Below are 21,839 nucleotides of genomic sequence, written 5' to 3'. Positions count from 1 at the left end.
GCCATGGTGTTGACTAGAGTTTGCAATGATGCTGAGGAGAGGTAGCCATGGCGTTAAGTAACCATGGTGCTGTCCTGATGTTGGCATGAGGCTGTCTCCCAATGGCCAGAGGAAGGTCATAGATCTTGATGCATTCAGATTGTTTTAACCCTGGCCAGGAGCAGTCTAAAGATGTTCACCTGGTACAGAAGCCTGGTTTTTTCATGCCTTTTTGGGTTTTGAGTCTGAGTTGAGAGAGGCTCCCTTTTTTTATTTATTAATTTTTTTATTTTGCAGTTCAGATTTTAATTATTGATCATACGGCTCGCTGGCCTCCCACCCGGCAATTTCCCGCCGCTTGGCGTTCTCCGGAGCGATCGCGGTTTCCTCGCGAGGCGCGGCCGCCAGTCACCTGCTGCCGCTCAAAAATCGATGCGCCGCACTTTGCCGCCTCGCTCTCCCCCCCCCCTCCCCCCCCCCCCCCCGCTCGCGTAACGGTTTCCGTTCAATTAGCGGCGCGGGGCTAATGGAAACGAGCGTAGCCTCGCCAAGGGCGCTAATCGACCTCCGCGCGGCGGCCGCGGGCCCTTCTGCTTCCTGTGACGCTCGTGTGAGTGCCGCTCCCCCCCCCCATCCCCCCACCCCCCCGAAGTTTCCAAGGAAAGCGGCGCCGTAAAATGAATCGCGTGTCCTCTGGGGGGGACATCGACCCTTTACTGGAACGGCGGCGTTGGAGCACACCCCCGGCCGCTCGGATTCTTAATAATTCACTTACGAGCTTTCACCGTCTCCTTCGCCGCTGATTCGTTCGCATCGTTAGACTGCCTTTTCACCTGCCTGTTGTCACCCACCATTGACCGACTGAACGGAATCCGACGGAACCCCCCTCATCCTCCTCACTCTTCGGCCCCTCCTTGCCCCTTTGCCCCCCACCCACCCCTCCTTGCCCACCTCACCCCTCAAACCCCTCCTCAATTTCCGCTCTCCTGCCCCTTCGCCCTTTCTCACCAACCCCCGCTCCCTTTGCCCTCCCCTCCCCCAGGTTCCTGGAGCTGGAGAGCAGCGGGCAGAGGGACGAGATTCGGCTGCACTACCGAGCCCGGGACGGGCGCCCCCGCAGCGAGGTCTTCCCCTACGCCCTCGCCGACGGCCGCTGGCACAAGCTGTCGGTGGCTGTCAGTGCCTCGCACGTCCTCCTGCACGTGGACTGCAACAGGTGCGTCCCCCCCCCCCCCCCCCCCGGAACGGCCTGCCAATCAAGCATCGCTATAGAGACACACACTTTCTGAAGGACGTGAGAAAAGAGTGTGTATTGCCCAATAGACGCCCAAAGTCAGTGCGTGGAAAACACTGCATGGTATTTCTATACCTTTGTTTGTGTATATCGAACCTTTCTTTTAAGGTCTTACATAAAGCACCTGAGTTGTTCTTTTGACTGTATTGCCTGTGTAAATCATGTTGACATTTCGCTGTTAAATGAAAAGTGCTCTGCATGTGAAATTTTTCATTGAGGTGATAATGATTATTAATAGTACTAATGTGTTATCGTTCCTCCTGATGATAGTAGTTGTGACTGTGATGTCGTGGCAGTGTCAGAACTCTGAATGACTAGTGTTCGGCTGCGCCGTTTTAGGATTTATGAGCGTGTGGTGGAGACGCCCCTCCTGGACATCCCGGCCGGGGCGTCGTTCTGGCTCGGGCAGAGGAACGGCGCCCGCGGCTTCTTCAAGGTAGGAGTCCCAAACGCGTCCCGGGCCGCATTCCAAAACTCCCCCAAATGCGCCTCAACCGGGACAGTAGGTCTCCAGGAACAGGGTTGGTTACCACTGGCCTACACCGTCTGCCGTGTTCGTGGTTCTCCTCTTACATCGCAGTGTCGCAGTTTTTTTTTAACTTCATTGGATTAAGGCAAACGGACTGGAACTGAGATCACGAAAGCTTATTTATTTTTTTCTTCCCCCGCCTTTTATTCTCTCTCTGTGACCGCAGGGGACGATGCAGGACGTTCAGCTGCTCATCATGCCCCAGGGGTACATCTCGCAGTGTCCGAACCTCAACCGCAGTAAGCTCGCTTCGCCCCGACCCCCTTTGACCCTCTCCGTCGACGCGCGTGCGCGCGCGGGATTTCGATGCGTTCGAACGCTTCGTTTTCCGAGCCGCCGTCGTTCGGTCGCGTGCGTCCTGACGCGCTTTTTTGGGGGGCGTCTCGGTTTCAGCCTGCCCCACGTGCAACGACTTCCACGGCCTGGTGCAGAAGATCATGGAGCTGCAGGACCTCTTAGCCAAAACGTCCAGCAAGGTACCCGGGCAAGATAATTCCCCTTTGCTGCGGAAGAATCCGGAAAAGGTGCTGTATAATGCTGCCGGTTTCACTGCGGAATATCTAAAGAAGTGGTCTCCAACCCTCCCTGGTCCTGGAGAGCTACAGGGTCTGCTGGTTTTCATAGTGACTCTGCACTTCATGAATCAATTAGAGCAGTTGATTACACAGTTAACGCAACTCACCTGGTGTCTTGGGTCTCAATTGGGTGCTGATTTTAAGGTGAAAACAAAAACCAGCAGACCCTGTAGCTCTCCAGGACCACGGCTGGAGACCACTGATCTAAGGCTTACAGGATGAAAGGCTGGCATCCACAGTCTGTCAGACAAAAATGGTTTGTGTGATCCAAACCCATGTGAAACAGCCATTTCAGATTGACAGCTATTTGAACTTTCTCTTGTTAAATGAGAAGGCAATTGAGTCGGCCTTGGTTGTGGAGATTAGCCTGCATATTTGGCTTCAGTTTTACCTAAGTTTGACCTGCGATTAGCCTGAATATTTACCTTCAGTTTTACCAGGGTCTGACCTGCGATTGGCCTGCATATTTAGCTTCAGTTTTACCTGGTTGGCCTGCGATTGCCTGCATATTCAGCTTCAGTTTTACCTGGGTTTGACCCGTGATTGGCCTGCCTGTTTAGCAGCAGCATTAGTTGGGCTGCCCCAGGATTAGCCTGCACTTACAGCCTCGGCGGTCGCTAGGCCAGCCCGTGGAGCGCGCCAGCATCGGATGCTAACGCGATTCACTCGCACAATGGCCCGGCCCGGGAGCCTAACCCCCCTCCCCCTCCCCCCCTCCCCTCCTCCCTGTTTGTCTCGGGGGGTGGGGTCCCGCGGGGCAGCTGTCGCGGGCGGAGGAGAAGATGAACGGCCTGGACAGCTGCCACTGTGAGCGGACGTGCAGCGCGAAGGGAAGGGTGTACCGCGAGGACCAGGCCTGGACGGACGGCTGCAGGAACTGCACGTGCGCGGTGAGCCCCTCCCCTCCCCTCCCCCGCCTCGCCCCGGCCCCGCCCTGCTCCAGCTGGGAGGATTAGGAGAGCGCTGCTCCGGTAATCCTCCGCAGCTTGGAAGCGGGACACGGACCCGGCGGGCGGTCGGGACAGGCCGGATGGATGCTGGGCGTGCTTTGGCCGCTGCTTGCCCCTGACGCAGACCTGGGTAACAGCCCTGTGAAAAGGGGAATCGTTACAGTTGGCAGTTCAGTTTAAACAGACACGGTTAGCGGAAGCACCAGGACAGAACCGCCGGTCTCTGTGGCTCTGATCAGGACAGAACCGCCAGTCTCTGTGATTCTGATCAGGACAGAACAGCTAGTCTCTATGGTTCTGATCAGGACAGCACAGCTAGTTTCTATGGTTCTGATCATGACAGAACCGCATTTGTGTTCGTGCGAAATGTAGTCTCGGTGGCTCTGATCAGGACAGAACAGCTAGTCTCTGTGGCTCTGATCAGGACAGAACAGCTAGTCTCGATGGTTCTGATCAGGACAGAACCGCCAGTCTCTGTGGTTCTGATTAGCACAGAAATGCTAGTCTCTGTGGCTCTGATCAGGACAGAACCGCTAGTCTCGGTGGCTCTGATCAGGACAGAACAGCTAGTCTCGATGGTTCTGATCAGGACAGAACCGCTAGTCTTGGTGGTTCTGATTAGCACAGAAATGCTAGTCTCGGTGGCTCTGATGAGGGCAGATGCTGAGGCACAGCCGAGCCGTTCCTGTTTTTGCCGGTCTGAAAACTGTTAGAGCTCAGAGAAGCTAATGTGTGTAGAGGCAAACCTCAGGGGGCACTCAGAAACACAATGAAATGTTTTTCAGCACAGCTCGGGGGGGCTCCAAATCTGTGGTTGGTCTCACACCATCGTTCAGCGAATTGCCCACGCCACATCGCTGCCACTTATCCTATTTCCGGCCTGCATTCAGACAACATTTGCTCCCAACTTAACCAAAAAATAAAGTAAACCCGAGCACTACACTTCTTTTTAATCACAAACTAAGTTTGGTGTGTTAGTTCGAGTGTTTGCTGAACTGCCAATGAAGGAAATAAACTGTCTTGCTTTTACTTTTAATTAGACAAGACGATGCGTGATTTATTAATTGATGCGGGATAGTGAGGGCCTGTGAAATGCGTATGTAATGTGAATGTGAACCTGCGTTTGGGACCTGGGCGGGGCCTGGGTGGAATGGGCTGGTGGGACTGTGCGGAATGGTGGACTGGTGGATGGGCGCCTGGGATGGGGCTAGATGATGGCGGCCGTGGATGGGCAGGCCTGGGTGGTAACGTGGATGTGGTGAGGCCTGGTGTGTGTGTGTGTGAGGTGAAGGTGTGTCTGTGTCCTGCTCTAGAACGGCACGGTGCTGTGTGAGGCCATGGTCTGTCCCCCGCCCCAGTGCCCTCCAGGCTCCGCCCCTGCCTACGTGAGAGGAGCCTGCTGCAAGGAGTGCCAGTGTGAGTACTTATACACAAACATACTCACTCACACACACACACACACACACACCTACGAACACACACTCTCACTCTCACACACACTCACTCACTCACTCGCACACACCTACAAACACCCACACACAGACACCCACACACACCAACAAACACACACACTCATACGCACACTCGCTCACAGCCACGCACTTACAAACACACTAACACACACCTGCAAACACACACACACTCACCTAAAAACACACAGACACCTACAAACACACTCATGCACACACGCAGACACACACACACACACACACTCACACACACACACACCTTTGCCCATCGGTCTCTCTGCAGCCCAGCAGGGAGAACTCCGTACGCACCGCCTGACAACTGACCACATCGCGCTGGTCGCTAGGCAACGCCACACATGCGTCTCCGGAGACTTCCGCATTTGCATACACATAAATTATTCACCGCAGTCCTTCAAAAACACGCGTTTGTGAGCGACACAAAGACGAATCCGAGAATGCAACTGAGGAAACGGACGGCGTCGCGTCTCACACACGTTAGGGCCTCTCCTGCGCTTCGGGCTGGCCCTGGCCACGGTGCTCAAGTCAGCGTTCCTCACCCTTTTACACACGTGCACACGGAGGACAGAGCACGCTCCGTGTCCTGGATACAAGCACGCGTCATGTGGGCATCACGCGTATCGTCTCGCAAAGAAACATCCAGGAAATCGAATTGGGATTTGCTTATGAAGCGAGTTTTTTTTTTTTTTTTTTTTACCAATTGTGTCATTAAAATTTTTTTAATTTAGAGTTTCCTCACTCCCAGGTGTCCCCCGAATCTGCGTAGTTAGAGACACAGCGTCGTTTTTAGTCTTTTTACGCTAACGTAGTCACTGGCGCTTGCTTCAGTTTTCAAACCATACTGTCGTGTCGCTTCCAGGTGAGAAATGCGTGTATAAACTCCGCTCCTTGCTTCTTCAAGATGTGCTCGTTTGCCCCTGTAGGACTCTCCAGTTCACAAGTATGCCTGATGTATTTTAGATATAGTGAGTGAACACAAAACACACTTTTTAAAGTATCATTTTATTTGTTTTGTGTGTGTTGCGTTTACTCTGGTTCCCTTTGTCTAATGTTGCATCTTGTCTTAAGATCTGAAACCATTCAGTGTGACAAATATGCAATTATAGAGGCACTGTAAATATCAAGTCATGAAATTGTTTCATTGGAGTGTATGCACTCTAATAATGTTTAAAAATAGACATGCATGTCTGGCATACTGCTCTCTTTACGCCAGTGAAAGGCCCTTCTGGCTTTACGCCGGTTTTGCACATAGATCTGGGTCCACAGAGTCCTTGGAAAAAAATGGGTCAAATAAATCCTTGGTTAAATAATCCAATGTCTGGGTAAATAATGAATACTAAATTTGTCTATTTAAAAAAAAAATTATTTCACTGATAACCCTATTAGCCGAAGTCTTGCTAAATCGGTGTATTCGTAGTGGTGTCCTACAGCACTACCGCTGGCTCGCTGGTTAGCCCGGCACTCTGAAGGGTCCTTGGTCGGTGGAGGGCGCCAGGCTTTAGCTATCAGGAAGTCGTCTAGTGTAAGGCCAGCTTACCGGGCGCGGACCGTATGATTACGGTCTTCATCGTCACGGTCGACTTCACTCAACCGCTTTCGTCTACGAATCATTTCCCTGCCCCTCGGTCACAAGCCGCCGAAAACACGGCGCCGTTTTTCTTAATTTTTACGACGGCTAACCGCTCGTTTGCGCTTCCAGCTGTGTGCCCGTTCGGCGGGAGGGCGTTCGCGGAGGGAGAGGCGGAAGCCGCGCGCGACTCCTCGGGGAAGTGCCAGCTGCTCCGGTGCCGGGTGAGTGTCGCCGCCGCCGCCGCCGCCCGCTTACCGCCAACCTCCCGCGGTCCTGCGCTAGCACCAGTTAGCGCACAGCGTTCAGAACGGCTGGGGTAGAGCGTCACGGCGGCCCGGCACGCTAAAAAGGCATTAACGCGCAGAAAACATGGCTGCTGGGAAAAAAAAAACATAGATATAAAGGAGAGAGAAAAGACAGGTACGGATAAGGATCAGCGAGAACGTGAGTGGTTTAGAAATCAGATGGTGCTGCCGTGATCGTTTGAAGGCTGTGAGTAGGAGGCTGGGTCTGAGGGAAAATGGTCGTACTCCATGTCTCCATGTCAGTATACGTGTGAAAGCACTTATGTTTTATATCGCTTTATATCGTTATCTTGATGTTGTAGCTTGCCATGCCTCCTAGTTTCACTCGGCATCAGTTAGGTCAGGGAGTAATGTTTATATGCTCTCTGACCTTATATTATAAGCACACCATGTGCAGTTGTTGACATGAGCGTTTTTCAGTGTTCATATAGTGCTTATGAAGGAGTTATAAAGGCTTAATGAATGACCAAAATGATATCTCAAAATGCTACGATTGACGGTGTGCCGTGCATTTTTTTTTTTGCGAACAGAACGGGACGATGCATCCGGTAGAGGACTCGCCCTGTCCGGAGCTGAACTGTCCCGAATCGGAGCAGATCGCCCTCCCGGACCGCTGCTGCAAAGTGTGCAGAGGTACAGTCCCCATTTTAGGTAGTTAGAGCAGTGGAATGTGCTTCAGTGCAGCAAACTGTGAGGGTCCCCCGTGGGTCATTACCTGAGCTGTGTGCAGCCTCATTCTGAGGTGACTCTGTATGGTTACTAAGGTGACCCTGTATGGTTACTGAGGTGACTCTGTATGGTTACTAAGGTGACTCTGTATGGTTACTGAGGTGACTCTGTATGGTTACTAAGGTGACCCTGTACGGTTACTGAGGTGACTCTGTACGGTTACTAAGGTGACCCTGTATGGTTACTCAGGTGACCCTGTACGGTTACTGAGGTGATTCTGTATGGTTACTAAGGTGACCCTCTATGGTTACTGAGGTGACCCTCTACGGTTTCGTGATTACAGACCAAATAGACCAAATATAATGACCAGGCCAGCAAGTAGGCTGAGAACATTTCAAGGGAACAAAAGGAATTTTTAAAAAGCAAAGAGCAGAGACAGATTGCCTGAGTGCGCACCTCTCCCCTCCCGCCCCGCAGGTCATGACTTCTGCGCGGAGGGCAACGCCTGTGTGGAGCACTCGGACTGCGTCAGCCGGGAGGCCGGCGCCTCCTGCAGCTGCAAAGATGGCTTCCGCCCGCTCCGCGACGACAGCGCGTACTGCCAAGGTATCGGCCTGCGGGATTATTTTTATTATTTTTATAATTTTATTTTATTTTTTTACCGGAAACTTAACTTGAGAAATGAATCAGCCGCTCCAGATGACTGACTAAGAGGAAAAGCTTTGCTGTTGCTGGAAAAAGGACTGAAGCCAAACAAAATGGACGACGACAACGACAATGACAACAACAACAACAAAAATCTGTCATTTGCGGGGGTGTGTTCGGGGGGGGGGGAACCGCAGGACACGAGCTCGCCTGAGAATGTTCCGGAGGGGAACGCGTTGGCTCCCCCAGACCGGCTGAACCGTCGCCGCGCTCGGAATAGAAGATGACATCATTTTCCCTTAAATTTTTCATGGGAGAAGGTAGCGCTGAGCACTCGGGGGAATAGTTTTTTTTTGGCGCTGTCGGAGAGAAAAGCACTCTGAGCGCGCTGCTCCTCCCTCGCCGCTCGGTCGAGTGTAGAAGCCGCGCTTTCTAACACGGCGCCCTCTCTTTTGCACACGGCAATCTGTGTCAGCTTGTGATATCCATGAGCATTAAGAACAAAGAAAGCGTGACATCACTGTTTTTTTTCTTTTTTCTTTTTTTTTGGCAAGTCTTGAAAGAAGCGCCACTGATCTCGGCCCCGACTCGGCTCAGTTCGGCTCTCGACGGCTATAAATAACCGACCCGCTGGATCCGCTCGGAAGGGGCGTGGCCCTGGGAAAAGGCGACCCGTTGTCACCGGTTACCGCCACGTGCCGTGCCAGTATAATTAATTTTATATGTGTCGCATTTCCCATGATTCATGTCCCAAAGAGTCAGTTCTGGAAGAAAGTTGCTGAGTGTACTTAATTATCTGTACTGGGGGTACAAAGGGAGGAATGATGTGTCGACTTGAAGTGGCCGCATATTTCCTTTACAGACGCTGTTCGGTCCTGTATAATTGGAATTGGCCAGATGGCTCTGCGGTGGGTATTGTTGTAGAGTCTCACCCTTTGTTGCCTGTGGAGGAAATCCTCCTGTGCTACAGGTGGCGCTGTGGATTCTCAGTTTTTTTTTTTAAATGTGCAAACCTTGCAGTCTGTCTGCCCTCGCTGTCTCCACCCTGCCCTGCTTCCTCTGCTGGACTTCACTTCCTGTGAAGTCACAACAGTGAATTTTAGGCCCAAACTCACAGTGAGGCAACACTTGTCTTCCCCCCCCCACCCGCTTGGCAGAACAGCCCACGGATCGTAGCCCTGGGGCAACCGATGCTCCTCGCAAATTAACGACCAGTAAATCAGCCCCCCTGTGACCCTGAGTCCTGGAAAACCTTACTACCCCCCCCCCCCCCGTCCCACCAAAATTAGCACCACGGTACCACGCGGTCTGCGGGGAAGCATGCTCCAACGCACTCTTGCCCCTCCTCTCGTTACCGTGTTTAATTGGGGGTTTCGATCGCTCGGCGAACGATGCGTTCCTTCGCTCGTTCTTCAGCCGCGTTTCTTTTAAACGACCCTGCGCTCGAGCTGCAGCGGCGGTGAGGCAGAGCTGCGTGTGCGAGAGAGAGAGCGAGCGTGAAAAGGAGAGGCAGAGAGCACAAAGACGCGCTCGGGGGAGGAGGACGTGGGCGGAAGAGGTTGTCAAGGACGTGACATTGAGCTGCAGCAACGTTCTGTGGAGCTGGATAAACACAGAGGCTGGGGATTGTCTAGAGCAGAGGTGTTCTGAAGCATTCTGGCAAGATTCATTTGCTGCAAGAAAATCATGGCGGAGATCAACTTCAGTCGTAGGAGAGAAGCAAATAATATCTTCCCGCTAGGGCACCTCCGCACTTGAATTAGTTACTTATTTTTCAGTGTTACAATATCTGAATGGGTTGCTAAGTGATTAAAGGTTTATACTGACGGGAATGTCTCGTTCTCTTTAACAAAAGATATTGTTTGTCTTGCACCTTCATTGTGACAATTCGGTGAGTGAAAGAATGTCAACAGGAAGCTGAAGGCATTGAATGGACCAAGCTACACTTCCTGTTTAATAGTGTAAATAAATCACTGAGCTCCACTTCCTGTTTGATAATGTAGATCAATCATGGAGCTCCACTTCCTGTTTGATAATGTAGATAAATAACTGAGATAATGAAGATAACGTGGCGCTGACGGCGGGGGTCCCGCCTCTGACGGCCCGTGGCTTCTTTCCGCAGACGTGGACGAGTGTGCGGAGGGGAAGCACTACTGCAGGGAGAACACCGTGTGCGTCAACACCCCCGGGTCCTTCCTGTGCGTCTGCCGCGGCGGCTACATACGCATCGACGACTACTCCTGCACGGGTGAGTCACGTTAGTTTACGCGCGCGCGGGCTGGCGTTTAGCATTCATCCCCCGGTGAGACTTCCATTTATCCGCGGGCCACAGAGTCCGTCTTCATGCGGAATCAGCGCTGAGAACGGAACGGGTTTTGGTGGAAATACTCTGGCGGGCGTCTCTCTCGTCGCGTAGCGTCAGCGTAACTTTTTTTAAAAAGTTTTTATATAGTTTCTCCGGAACGGCGGAGAGTTGCGCGCGAGCGGATGTGTTTTCGCTCCTGTGCGTCTGGTCCCAGCGGGCTGCGACTCAGAAAGGCACACACATAAACACACACACTCACGCACACTCACATGCACACACACACACTTACACACTCACACGCACACACGGCGGTTATATCTCACCTCCTGTTCGTAATTAGTGCTTGTGTTGCAGATGTGATGGTTTGCTTTGGGTTAGGAGTCGCAGAGCTGACACTGGCCTGAGCTAAGGTGGTGTGTTATCAGTGTGTTAACTGCTGTATTAACTGAGCAGTAAGTGGGGAAACCTTGTGAAATTGTCGCACTAAAGTGGAAGAACTGGATCTGCAGCAGGAACCCTTTATGATTTTTGCATTCCACGCTGCCTTCTCAAAGATCCCGATTTTGGGACGTGCTGAATTTTGCCGATGCCGGCCTTGGGGCACGGACAGGGGAATTGAAATAGATACATGCGGACGTCAGCTCTTTTTGCGCTCCTCCGAAAATCTGCTCACGGCCCCCCAGAAAACTATTTTAATTCCAGACCCGCTCCCTTCGTAAGGAATTTGGGCGAACGGCGGGACAGTTCCGGAGTTCCGCACCTGCCTGTTCTGCCGCGGAAGCACTCTGAGGCTCAGCCGGTTAGCTTCGGCGCCGACGTGTTCGCGCACCTGCGCTTTGGAGCCCGAACCGGACCTCAATTTTTAAAAAATGAATGGGCCTCCCTTCCAGGCTGCGTACCCGAAGCCTCCCGTCCCCTTACCGCCGTTTATAATGGATGCGCCAGACGCGGGCAGCGAGCTCCGGTCGGACATCTGCCCGGGGTAGGAATCTAACCCCCAAAGGGATTTGCTTTGTCTCCCACAGCTCGATGGGAGGGGGAGCCGCTGCTCCGGCAAGCGCTAACGCGCTAGCTCGCGACCCAAAGCAGCGCTTATCCCCGGGGCATCCAGCTGTTCGAGCGCGTGTCCCTGTTAGAGGCCCACTGCAGTAACATTACTTTTGTGTACGCAGCCCTGAAATGTTCAAGTACAAATATTTACAGAGTCTGCATTTTTCTTTTTTTTTTACATTCATTTTCTTACATCCCTATTATAGCCCACTTGTGTTATTGTGTGCTCTGCACTTAAACCCTACCTTTGGGCACATACACCAGGACCTGGACCCTATCTTTGGGCACATACACCAGGACCTGGACCCTATCTTTGGGCACATACACCAGGACCTGGACCCTATCTTTGGGCACTGACACCAGGACCTGAACCCTATCTTTGGGCACTGACACCAGGACCTGAACCCTATCTTTGGGCACATACACCAGGACCTGAACCCTATCTTTGGGCACACACCAGGACCTGAACCCTATCTTTGGGCACATACACCAGGACCTAAACCTCAAATCATGTCTCCTGTGCCTGTGTCTGCCGAAGTCCACATCTCAGCCTGGAGTGCTGGTCTCGCTGAATCCTGTGTGATGGCAGTTTGGGAATGAGGAAATACAGTAGACTGTTTGTAAAGTATGATGCATTATTACCGATTATTTCCTTGGTTGCCTCCTTCCTCAAAGATCATTTGTATTGATTATGGGGCAGCCACGACTACTTCAAATGGCAAAAAATCCATACATTTTTGAAATGTGAATTGCTTGAAACGTGTTTGTTAATTCATCAGAAAATTAGGCGATATTTGTTGGATGTGTCGCTGGCACAGGCAGCATTGGCAAATGTACTACCACAGCGCACGAGATCAAAATGTTAAAGAGCTTCTGAAAAGTCTCGCACTTGTTGATCGAATGTGGGCGGAACTGCTATTTTGGAGCGCCTTGAGAGGGAAACCATGGCAACGCTCGTTCGCGCACGCGCTTCCCTCGCGGCGTCCCCTGCGCGCGACGTCGAAAAAGAAACGCGCTCGGCTCCAGCTCTTTATGAAAGTGGAAAAGCTTCAATCGGAGCGCTCTTCGTACACTGAGCTCAAAGGGGTTTCCGAATGAAACAACAAAAGCGACAGTGGGGCAAAGGGAAACCGGATAAAAAAATCGTGGGAACCAAAGTAAATGTGGGGCGGAGTTTAGGAGTGTGGGCGGAGTCGAGAGGCGTGTGGGTGGAGTTTAGGCGTGTGGGCGGAGCTGAGAGGCGTGTGGGTGGAGTTTAGGCGTGTGGGGCGGAGCTGAGAGGCGTGTGGGCGGAGTCGAGAGGCGTGTGGGTGGAGTTTAGGCGTGTGGGCGGAGTCGAGAGGCGTGTGGGCGGAGTTTAGGCGTGTGGGGCGGAGCTGAGAGGCGTGCGGGTGGAGCTGCGGTTTTGCGATCTTCCGAACTCTCATCCAAGTTGAGATTAAGTGTCAGTTTGGGTTCCGTCGATCCAGACATCTTAAACTGACATTCTGTCTCGTGCTTAATTTCTCAAAAAACATACCCACGTAATTAGTCCTGGTTTTTAGCTTAACGTGGAAGCCCATCTGTGCTGTCGGTCCGTTTATTATGCCTTAAAGGTGAAATCCGTGCTGTCGGGTTGTTTATTATGAAGGTGAAGTCCAGCCGCTGTGGATTTGCGTACCGTTAAAGCCGCAGATTACAGAAGTCTGATGAACAAGGAGTCATGATTAGGTCACAGTCACCTGACTTCCTCTGTGTCCTGTTGCAGAGCGTGACGAGTGCGCCACCGGGCAGCACAGCTGTGACCGGAACGCCCTGTGCTTTAACACTGTGGGGGGGCACAGCTGCTCCTGCAAGCCGGGGTACTCCGGAAACGGCACGCGCTGCAAAGGTGAGGCCTTTCACCTGTGTCCATTCCACCTGGCTGATCCTGGTACACTACACCTGTGTGAATAGACTGATCCAGATACACTATGCCTGTGTGAATAGACTGATCCAGATACACTACACCTGTGTGAATAGACTGATCCAGATACACTACATCTGTGTGAATAGACTGATCCAGATACACTACACCTGTGTGAATAGACTGATCCAGATACACTACGCCTGTGTGAATAGACTGATCCAGATACACTACACCTGTGTGAATAGACTGATCCAGGTACACTACACCTGTGTGAATAGACTGATCCAGATACACTACGCCTGTGTGAATAGACTGATCCAGGTACACTACGCCTGCGTGAATAGACTGATCCAGATACACTATACCTGTGTGCACTGATCTTGGTACACTACACCTGTGTTCATTACATTTCTGTTGTAATGCTGTAATAACAACTTACCATTTCATATTTTTCAGCTCTTTTGCTGGTGCAAATGAATCAGTAAATTAAGCCAGCTCTAAAAATAATCTCCAAGAGGATTTATGAACAGCTCTAAAAATATATTCAACTAATACCCTATTAGCGTTATTGAAACATCCCATCTGCATTACAGAATTACATTTTCGATATTCAGTTTTTAAATTAATTTGATTCTGTGGATTCTGTGACGGAACATATGGGTATGCGCACAACGTATCCGACGGTACGTTACCACAGACAGCAATGCCTCAGACAGGAAGTAGCCCCCTTCTTTTCTCTCTCCTGTGGGCCAGCTTCCTGTGAAGGCGCGTGCCACAACGGGGGCACCTGCGTTTCTCCCGACACCTGCGTCTGCCAGCAGGGGTTCACCGGCGACAGGTGCGAGAACGGTAAGGAAGGCTCCCTTCTCCTCCGCCCTGCCCTGTCAAGGCACAAACTAGCTAAGTTTACAAGTCGATGTGATTGTGACATCAGCATTAGAATGTTCGGTTCAGAACATTCTAACGCTGATGTCACAATCGCTGCTGGGGTTCTGGAACAGCCGCTTGTCGTGGGTGCAGCCGGTGGTTGTGGCACAGCTCCGTTACACCGTGTTCAACGGATCGAGGTCTTGATCGATGAAGACGAGGAGTCGATGAGCTGAATCCGGGGGGCCGCTCGGAACGGGGCCCTTCTGAGATCGGAACGGGCCCCCCCCGTCACATCACCTCGCGCTGCGGAGCTGAGGGAGCGTCGCCGGCGGGTACGGGAGGATAATGAGAAGCGTCTGAAGCCTCGTCCCCTGCGCCGCCGACCTGTGCTTTTACTGCGCGCTGTTTCACATTCTGCTGACAGGGTACGGAGAGAGGCCAAAGATGGTGGAGATGCAGAAACATCAGTTACATCTCTCTCTGAGTCTCTCTCTCTCTCTCTCTCTCTCTCTCTCTTTGTTCCCCTCTCTCTCCCTCTCATGTTCTCTCTCTTCCCCCCCTCTCTCCCTCCCTCTTTTTCTGCCTCAACCTCTCTCTTTCTGCCTCCCCCACCCTCTCTGTCTGTCTCCCCCCTCTTTCTGTCTCTGTCCCCCCCCTTTCCCCCTCTCCCTTTCTCTCCCTCTCACGTTCTCTCTCCCTCTCTCTCTCGCTCTGTTGTTTTCTCTCCCTCTTCGCTGTGTCGTTTTCTCTGCCCCTCTCTCTCTCTCTTTCCTTCTGTCTCCCTCACCCTCTCTCTCTCTCTCTCTGTCTGTCTCCCCCCCCTTTCCCCCCTCTCTCCCCCTCACGTTCTCTCTCCCTCTCTCTCTTGCTGTGTCGTTTTCTCTGCCTCCCTCTTTCTCCCCCCCCCTTTCTGAAGACGTTCTCAGTGCCAGACCCAGTGCGTATCGATTGCACAGAAAGGGCTGTGCAAGGCCGCGCTGCTTACCGCCAGCGTTAAACGCCCTCTCTCATCTGCTCCTCTCCGGCTGCGTCGGCCCCGCTCGCGGGTGGCGGTCCCTGTTTTCTATCGACGCCGTAAAGACCCGCCGTCTCCCCCCCGGTCAGCGGCAGCCGCTGCGCGTAATGGGCTCTGATGATGTCACAGCCAGGGGGCGTAATCGAGGCGTGAGGTTCCCCCCGTCCTGCCCGTCCTGCCCCCCGCCCCGTCAGGCCTAGGAGGAGCAGGCAAGGTGGAAACGTCTCAGCCAGCGGTGAAGCGGTTCAGCCACTAGGAAGCAGCTCAGCCAATGGGGAAACTGCTCAGCTAGTAGGAAACCGCTCAGCCAACAGCAAGCAGCACAGGCTGCTTTTCCATTGCAGGTGGAGGTCAAAGTGAACCGTGACAGAAGGGAGGGAGGGGTGGGAGGAGAGCGTGGCGCAGGCAGGGGGGTAATATAGGGGGGCGGGGTGGAGGGGGGGCGCTGGGGTCGGGTTAAGTCGGCGGCTGAACACGGAAAAGCTTTTATGAAACCGTTCCCGCCGTCGCCGCGAGGGCCCCCTAGGGAAGCGCCATTTTCTGGCCCCGCCCCACGCCGCATCATTTAAGCCAGGGCGATCGTCCCGCCCGAGACCAAGCTCATTCCTGTCAGGACAACCGATGTATTCGCATCCAACATTTTTATGACCATGCAGTTCAATTGTGATGTATGCGTGTGTGTGATTGCTTGAATATGAGAGCATGTAGTGATGTGTGTGTGCATGTGTGTGATTGGTTGACACAGGGTATTAATGCATTGCTTCATTCATGTGGGTGTGTGTTGTTGTGTTAAAATGATCCACTGATTCAGTTCGGATACCCATTATTGCTCCCAAAGGACAATTGGTCAACTCTGCCGAATTAAAAAAAAAAATCCACACTTTCTGACCACCATTCAGAGCATGGACTTGGCAAAAACCATTAACAAGAATTGCTAGGCCAGGGAAGAAGCTGGATTATAACAGGCAATTTTAACGCACTAAAGTTAGCCCTCGTGCCAAAGAGAACATTTCATCCAGCACATGTGCAAATTAGGCAAAAAGTGCAAGGAGGGTACAGATGAACCCATTTTAAACGTCAATGCTTCAACGACCTTCGGGACGAGCGTATATTTAGCCTTTGTGGGCTCTAACAGCGGCAGTTCATAACGACGGCCGGAAGGTAAGGGGTTAAATTTTGTCCGCGGCGGGAAGTTTCTGGGTGGACAGCTATAATTGCCTTCTCCGGCCTGTTTTCAGAAGCAACTCCAAGTTTCTTTTTTCCGTTATTCTTTTTTTTTTTTTTCCTTTGTTTGAGCAAAGAGCTGCCGAGCGCTAAGCGACTCTTTGAAGCGCACGCCCCCCCCCCACCCTCCACCCCCCCACCCCCACAACGGTGCTTTCCAAGGGAGTAAAAACAGCCAACAAACCTGAAATAACCTCTCGCTCTCCGCCTTACCTTACCTCAGCCCACTCCTAACTCGGCTGTTGCCTGTCTGCTTTTAAGATAGGTAAACCGCTCTCAATAGCAGCTAATAACCGTTAGCCGAGTGCTAACGCTGTTCTCGCTCGCCACACAAAGCTCTTCACAACATGAAAGCTCGAGTAAAATAATTAAGCAAACAGCGGATCGTAAGGCACGGATGGGTGAATTTCTCCACTTCCTGTTCCTGTGTTAATATAACCCGGGTCAGCGTTCCCCAGAGGACACCCTGTGCTCCTCAGTCAGGAAACGGCCAGCCCGAGCACGCTACAAATACACCAGCGTGCTGAATAATAAAAAATTAAATAAACACCAGCTGCTTTTCAGCAGAACGTAATTGGTACTTCGCTTCAGTTTCGCTACTTGAAATAAAAAGGTGCTGAATCACACGTGGCTTCAATTTTAAGTGGGGGGGGGGGGGGGGATACAATCTAACTGACAAATAGGCGAATTTGTAAAACGAGCCCTTTTGTCCTCCAATTAGGGTAGTGTTACCGTGATTAATGCTAAGTGCCAAATTTGGTCCCTTAATTACCCTAAACAAAAATAGGTAGCGCTTGTTAATTCTGATAATTAAGGCATCGGGCTGCCTGCTGGTTGCAGAAATTAGCAGTTTGAATGAGTAGGACCCATTCCAAGTAATCTCCAGGACATGTGATCAATTATTTACCGGGGAAAAAATTAACAAAATGGAAAAAAAAAAAAAAAAAAGGGATGAAGCATCATTAGATGATAGATCTTAATCCTATTACTTTTGAGCCAGGCCAAAAATCCATTTTCAATTCGGTAGGACCCCGTGCAGGGAAAATTGGGGGGGGTTTGTCACCGAGCAAAGCCATTTTCATAATGAGGGGTTTGATAATGCATCACGGAGGATCATGAAGAATCCATCACTGCCTTTAGAGAGACCTTTAATCGCTCCAAAACCCCGGAGATCACATTCAACGCCGCTTCACAATCTCCTCCAGCCAACCGCCTGAGCTCGTCTAATCAAATATCATTTGAAATATTAGTTTTTCCCCCCCCCCGCAATCGTAAATCCCCGTTGTTTTTTGGATAATATTGAATTTATGCTGGTCCCCGGGAGAAATGGATATGGCGGTATGGTGCGTATCATGGAAACGAGTTTGGCGGGAACAGGTGATGAGAATGGTGACCCATGGGCTTGGAGAGAAGCGACGTGTTCACGCCAGCGTGACTCACAGAGCAGCGGAAAGCAGGACTTAATACATAATTCAGTGCCTGGACTGCAGGGCTCTTCAACCGGTGTGCCACAGGGGTCAAGTTTGGCCCACTATAAAAAAATAAAAGAATAAATAAAAAATAAATAAATAAAAATACCCTCGCCTCCTTTATCGCCAAAAGAATTATGAAAGATGGAGAATGGATTCAGGTGCTTCAAACATTGTGACTGTCCAGCTCTGCATCCATACTGTGTCAGCATAACAAACACTACTGACAGAAAAATAGAACATTTCTCTGCACATCTGAAGCCATCTATTGACTTTTATGAACATTTATACTGCATGCATTTGTGCATTGTTTTCAAGCAGTCTGCGGGAAATGTTTGGCCATTTTTACAAAGAATCCAGACCTTGGAAGCTTTTAAAAAAAATTTTTTTTAACATTTGATGCCAGGTGATGTTTTCATTGTGATGCATTCTTTTGTTTGAAAGGCCATTGAATTTTGCAGGAAAATATTCACCATTTATTCTAATTCCAATGCCTGTCTGTCTGTCTGTCTGTCTGTCTGCCTCTCTGCGTGCCTGTCTGTCTGCCTGTCCGTCTCTGTGCGTGCCTGTCTGTCTGTCTCTGTGCGTGCGTGCCTGTCTGTCTGCCTGTCCGTCTCTGTGCGTGCCTGTCTGTCTGTCTCTGTGCGTGCGTGCCTGTCTGTCTGCCTGTCTGTCTCTGTGCGTGCCTGTCTGTCTGTCTCTGTGCATGTGTGCATGCTATAGATATCGACGAGTGCGCGGCCGGCTTTGTGGAGTGCGACAGCAGAGCCACCTGCGTTAACTTGCCAGGCTGGTACCACTGCGAGTGTCGGGATGGCTACCACGACAACGGGCTCTTCTCACCCAATGGCGAGTCCTGCGAAGGTAGGCTGGACTACTTAGTCCATACCTTTGCAAGGTGTGTCAAGGTCATAAAGCCAGCAGCCATTCCACCCTGTACCCTTCTCATGTCAAACTGCTGAACCTAAGCAGCCATACCACCCTGTACCCTTCTCATGTCAAACTGCTGAAGCTAAGCAGCCATACCACCCTGTACCCTTCTCATGTCGAACTGCTTTAGCAGGTGTGGGCTTGGGTAGTACATGGATAGAATCCCTCTTTGGAAAACTAAGCAGTGGTAGGCCAGTAGGAGCAGTGGTAGGGCAGTAGAGCCAGTGGTAAGCCAGTAGTGGCCAGTGGTATGCCAGTAGGGGGCAGTAATAGGAGTGGTAGGCCAGTAGGAGGCAGTGGCAGGCCAGTGGAGGCAGTGAATGCCCCACTGAGCTCTCCCCTCCTGTACTGAAGGAACTAATTCATCTCCCAGGCCGGTCAGGCTAATAAAAAAGTACATTTATCCCAGACAGGAACCGGCCTTCCGGGTGCCCTGCGATTTAATCTGTGAACGGCTTTCTCTCCAGCGGGCTTATCTGCGAAGCCTCGCTTGGAGCGGTCCGTCACGAAGCGCTAGCGGTTTCCTTTCTGCGCCGCCAAAGCCTTACCAGAAGTAGGCCGCCTTTCCAAAGCCTGAGCACGGTCTGTAGAGACCGTAGATGTTGAGGTGTGTTCATGAGAGCGCGTTGGGTACACTGTATGATGTGTTAAGGAGAGTGTGTTGGGTACACTGTATGATGTGTTAACGAGTGTTGGGTATACCGCATGAGGCCGTGCTCTCTGTCTCCCTCCTCACACAAAGATGTAGAGGTGTGTTAATGAGAGCATGTTGGGTATACCGTATGATGTGTTAAGGAGAGTGTGTTGGGTACACTGTATGATGTGTTAACGAGTGTTGGGTATACCGTATGAGGCCGTGCGCTCTCTCTCTCTCTCTCCCCAGACATAGACGAGTGTGGGACGGGCAGGAACAGCTGTGCCAACGACACGGTCTGCTTTAACCTGGACGGGGGCTACGACTGCAGGTGCCCCCACGGGAGGAACTGCACGGGGGACTGTGTCCACGACAACAAGGTCAAACACCACGGCCAGATATGGGTCCTGGAGAACGACAGGTGCTCCGTCTGCTCGTGCCAGGTGAGACGTCTGCCTGCCTGTCTGTCTGTCTGTCTGTCTGCCTGCCTGTCTGTCTGTCTGTCTGTCTGTCTGTCTGCCTGCCTGTCTGTCTGTCTGCCTGTCTGTCTGTCTGCCTGTCTGCCTGTCTGTCTGTCTGTCTGCCTGTCTGTGTGTATAAATAAGTATGCGTGCAAAAGTGTTTTGCTTATAAGTGTTTTTAAGTGTGTGTGTGCATACACGCAGCATGTACTTGCACTGTGTGTGTATGTGTGCGCGTGAGCACCACCCTTGTTTGATCCGTACCATACGGCTGCGGGTAGCCGTTGGTATAAAGCCAGTGCTGGACCGGCAGGTTTCACACAGCCATTAAGCTTGTGACGACGGTTTTATGGCTGTCGCCATCGAAAGAGGGGCTGAAAGGATAAATAATAAAAGAATAGAAGCTGGGCTTCACCCGGGCTGATAGCGGTGATGATACCCCTTTCCCCACCCCCCCACCTCCCCCGCCCCCCCGTGCTGCAGAGCGGGCTGGTCATGTGTCGGCGGATGGTGTGCGACTGTGAGAACCCCACGCTGGACCAGTTCTGCTGCCCCGAGTGTGACACGCGGCTCAGCAGCCAGTGCCTGCACCAGAATGGGCTCCGCGCCTACGCCAGCGGGGACACCTGGGTGGAGAACTGCCAGCAGTGCCAGTGTCTGGTGAGAGCAGCCACACACCCTCTGTCACCTCTCTATCACAGCTACACTCTATCACAACTACACGCTCTGTCACAGCTACACTCTCTATCACAACTACACTCTCTATCACAGCTACACACTCTATCACAAATGCACTCTCTATTGCCTGGTAGAGAAACCCAATGAAGAACTTAAATACTCCTCCAGATACCTCAGAATTCTTAATGACGCTCGTTCATTACCACACCGTACTCATACCGCAGGCTGATTTCTGCTGCAGTTTCGCTGGAGCACGTTCCAGGTGTACGGCGGGATTCACACCTGCAGCCGTGAAACGAGTTTTAGGAACAGCATCGCGGGGTGCTGGTTGTGTGAGGGAGCCCGTCTGCAGCCTGCTGAGCGTGCAGGAAAGAGAAAAGCCATTCGGTGGCGACTTTTTTTTCCCCGCCATCAGCCTTTCTCTATCCGTATCCCAGAATTCTGCACCAATGAGCATCTCAGAATTAGCCAGTTGGCATCCTGGAATTTTCCACCAATCAGTTTCTCAGTGTTTGACTGCTCTCTCCCTCTCTCCCTTTGTGCCGGCGACAGCGAGGCGAGGTGGACTGCTGGCCGCTGTCCTGCCCGCCGGCGGACTGCGACTTCACCGCGGTGCCCGAGGGCGGGTGCTGCCCGCGCTGCGTCGCCGACCCCTGCCAGGCCGACGCCGCCCGCGACGACGTCGCCAGGACCTGCGTCGACGGGCGCGGCGTCGTCCGCCCCGGCGGCTCCTCCTGGGTCGAGCGCGGCACCCGGTGCACGCTCTGCCGGTGCAAGGTGCCCACGCCGAAGGCTCACGCCGCCGCCCGTTTTCGTGTTAAACCAATCGCGACTCTCGTTAGTGGGAGGTCTCACCCCCCGACAGCATGATGCTGCGTCGCTTTAAGGGGTAATATTGCAGGTTGCAGGCCCAAGTATGTACTTAGCTATGCTAATTTAGCTTGAGGTCTGGATTGCAGGGATACACCAGGCACTCTCCTGTTACATGCAGACATTTAGGTCTTCTGCAACAGTGCTTAACTCTGTGGGGGGAAAAAAAGAGACTTGTTCCAATTCACAGCTTCCTCTTGCGATGCTGTGGGCGTGAATTCCGCCGGGTTCGAGCGACAGGGAGCCCGTAGCTGCCGCGCGTTGCTTCACAGTTCAGTTGGCTGCATCTGATTGGCTGGGGGTTTGAAATTTGCCCCGCCTCTCTGCCCTATCTGGCTCCACTTGGCTGTAATTTGCCATTCGGTCCGGTGTCAGGACCCTGGTTGCCTCCTGATTGGCTGGGATTTGTCATTAGCTCCAGAATGTGCGCGCTGTCTGCCTC

At 52.2% G+C, this 21,839-nt stretch overlaps 1 protein-coding gene across 4 annotated transcripts in view; it reads left to right on the top strand.

Annotated features, from left to right (window-relative positions):
* LOC135246071 (protein kinase C-binding protein NELL2-like) overlaps positions 1 to 21,839 on the top strand; it is a 28,674-nt gene that overhangs the window by 6,316 nt on the left and 519 nt on the right. For all 4 annotated transcript variants that reach the window (XM_064319583.1, XM_064319580.1, XM_064319582.1 and 1 more), the window contains 16 exons: positions 1,022 to 1,195; positions 1,613 to 1,709; positions 1,969 to 2,041; positions 2,196 to 2,278; positions 3,139 to 3,267; positions 4,641 to 4,743; positions 6,514 to 6,605; positions 7,220 to 7,322; positions 7,836 to 7,964; positions 10,126 to 10,251; positions 13,106 to 13,228; positions 14,000 to 14,095; positions 18,548 to 18,688; positions 19,638 to 19,831; positions 20,333 to 20,509; positions 21,080 to 21,304. In XM_064319583.1, the coding sequence (XP_064175653.1) occupies positions 1,022 to 1,195; positions 1,613 to 1,709; positions 1,969 to 2,041; positions 2,196 to 2,278; positions 3,139 to 3,267; positions 4,641 to 4,743; positions 6,514 to 6,605; positions 7,220 to 7,322; positions 7,836 to 7,964; positions 10,126 to 10,251; positions 13,106 to 13,228; positions 14,000 to 14,095; positions 18,548 to 18,688; positions 19,638 to 19,831; positions 20,333 to 20,509; positions 21,080 to 21,304 (2,065 nt within the window). The remainder of the gene's footprint in view (positions 1 to 1,021; positions 1,196 to 1,612; positions 1,710 to 1,968; positions 2,042 to 2,195; positions 2,279 to 3,138; positions 3,268 to 4,640; positions 4,744 to 6,513; positions 6,606 to 7,219; positions 7,323 to 7,835; positions 7,965 to 10,125; positions 10,252 to 13,105; positions 13,229 to 13,999; positions 14,096 to 18,547; positions 18,689 to 19,637; positions 19,832 to 20,332; positions 20,510 to 21,079; positions 21,305 to 21,839) is intronic.

This window comes from Anguilla rostrata, chromosome 19 (assembly GCF_018555375.3).
Source record: "Anguilla rostrata isolate EN2019 chromosome 19, ASM1855537v3, whole genome shotgun sequence".
NCBI classification, from domain to species: domain Eukaryota; kingdom Metazoa; phylum Chordata; class Actinopteri; order Anguilliformes; family Anguillidae; genus Anguilla; species Anguilla rostrata.
The sequence above is the reverse complement of the archived record's forward strand: the minus strand, read 5'-3'. Positions and strand labels throughout refer to the sequence as shown.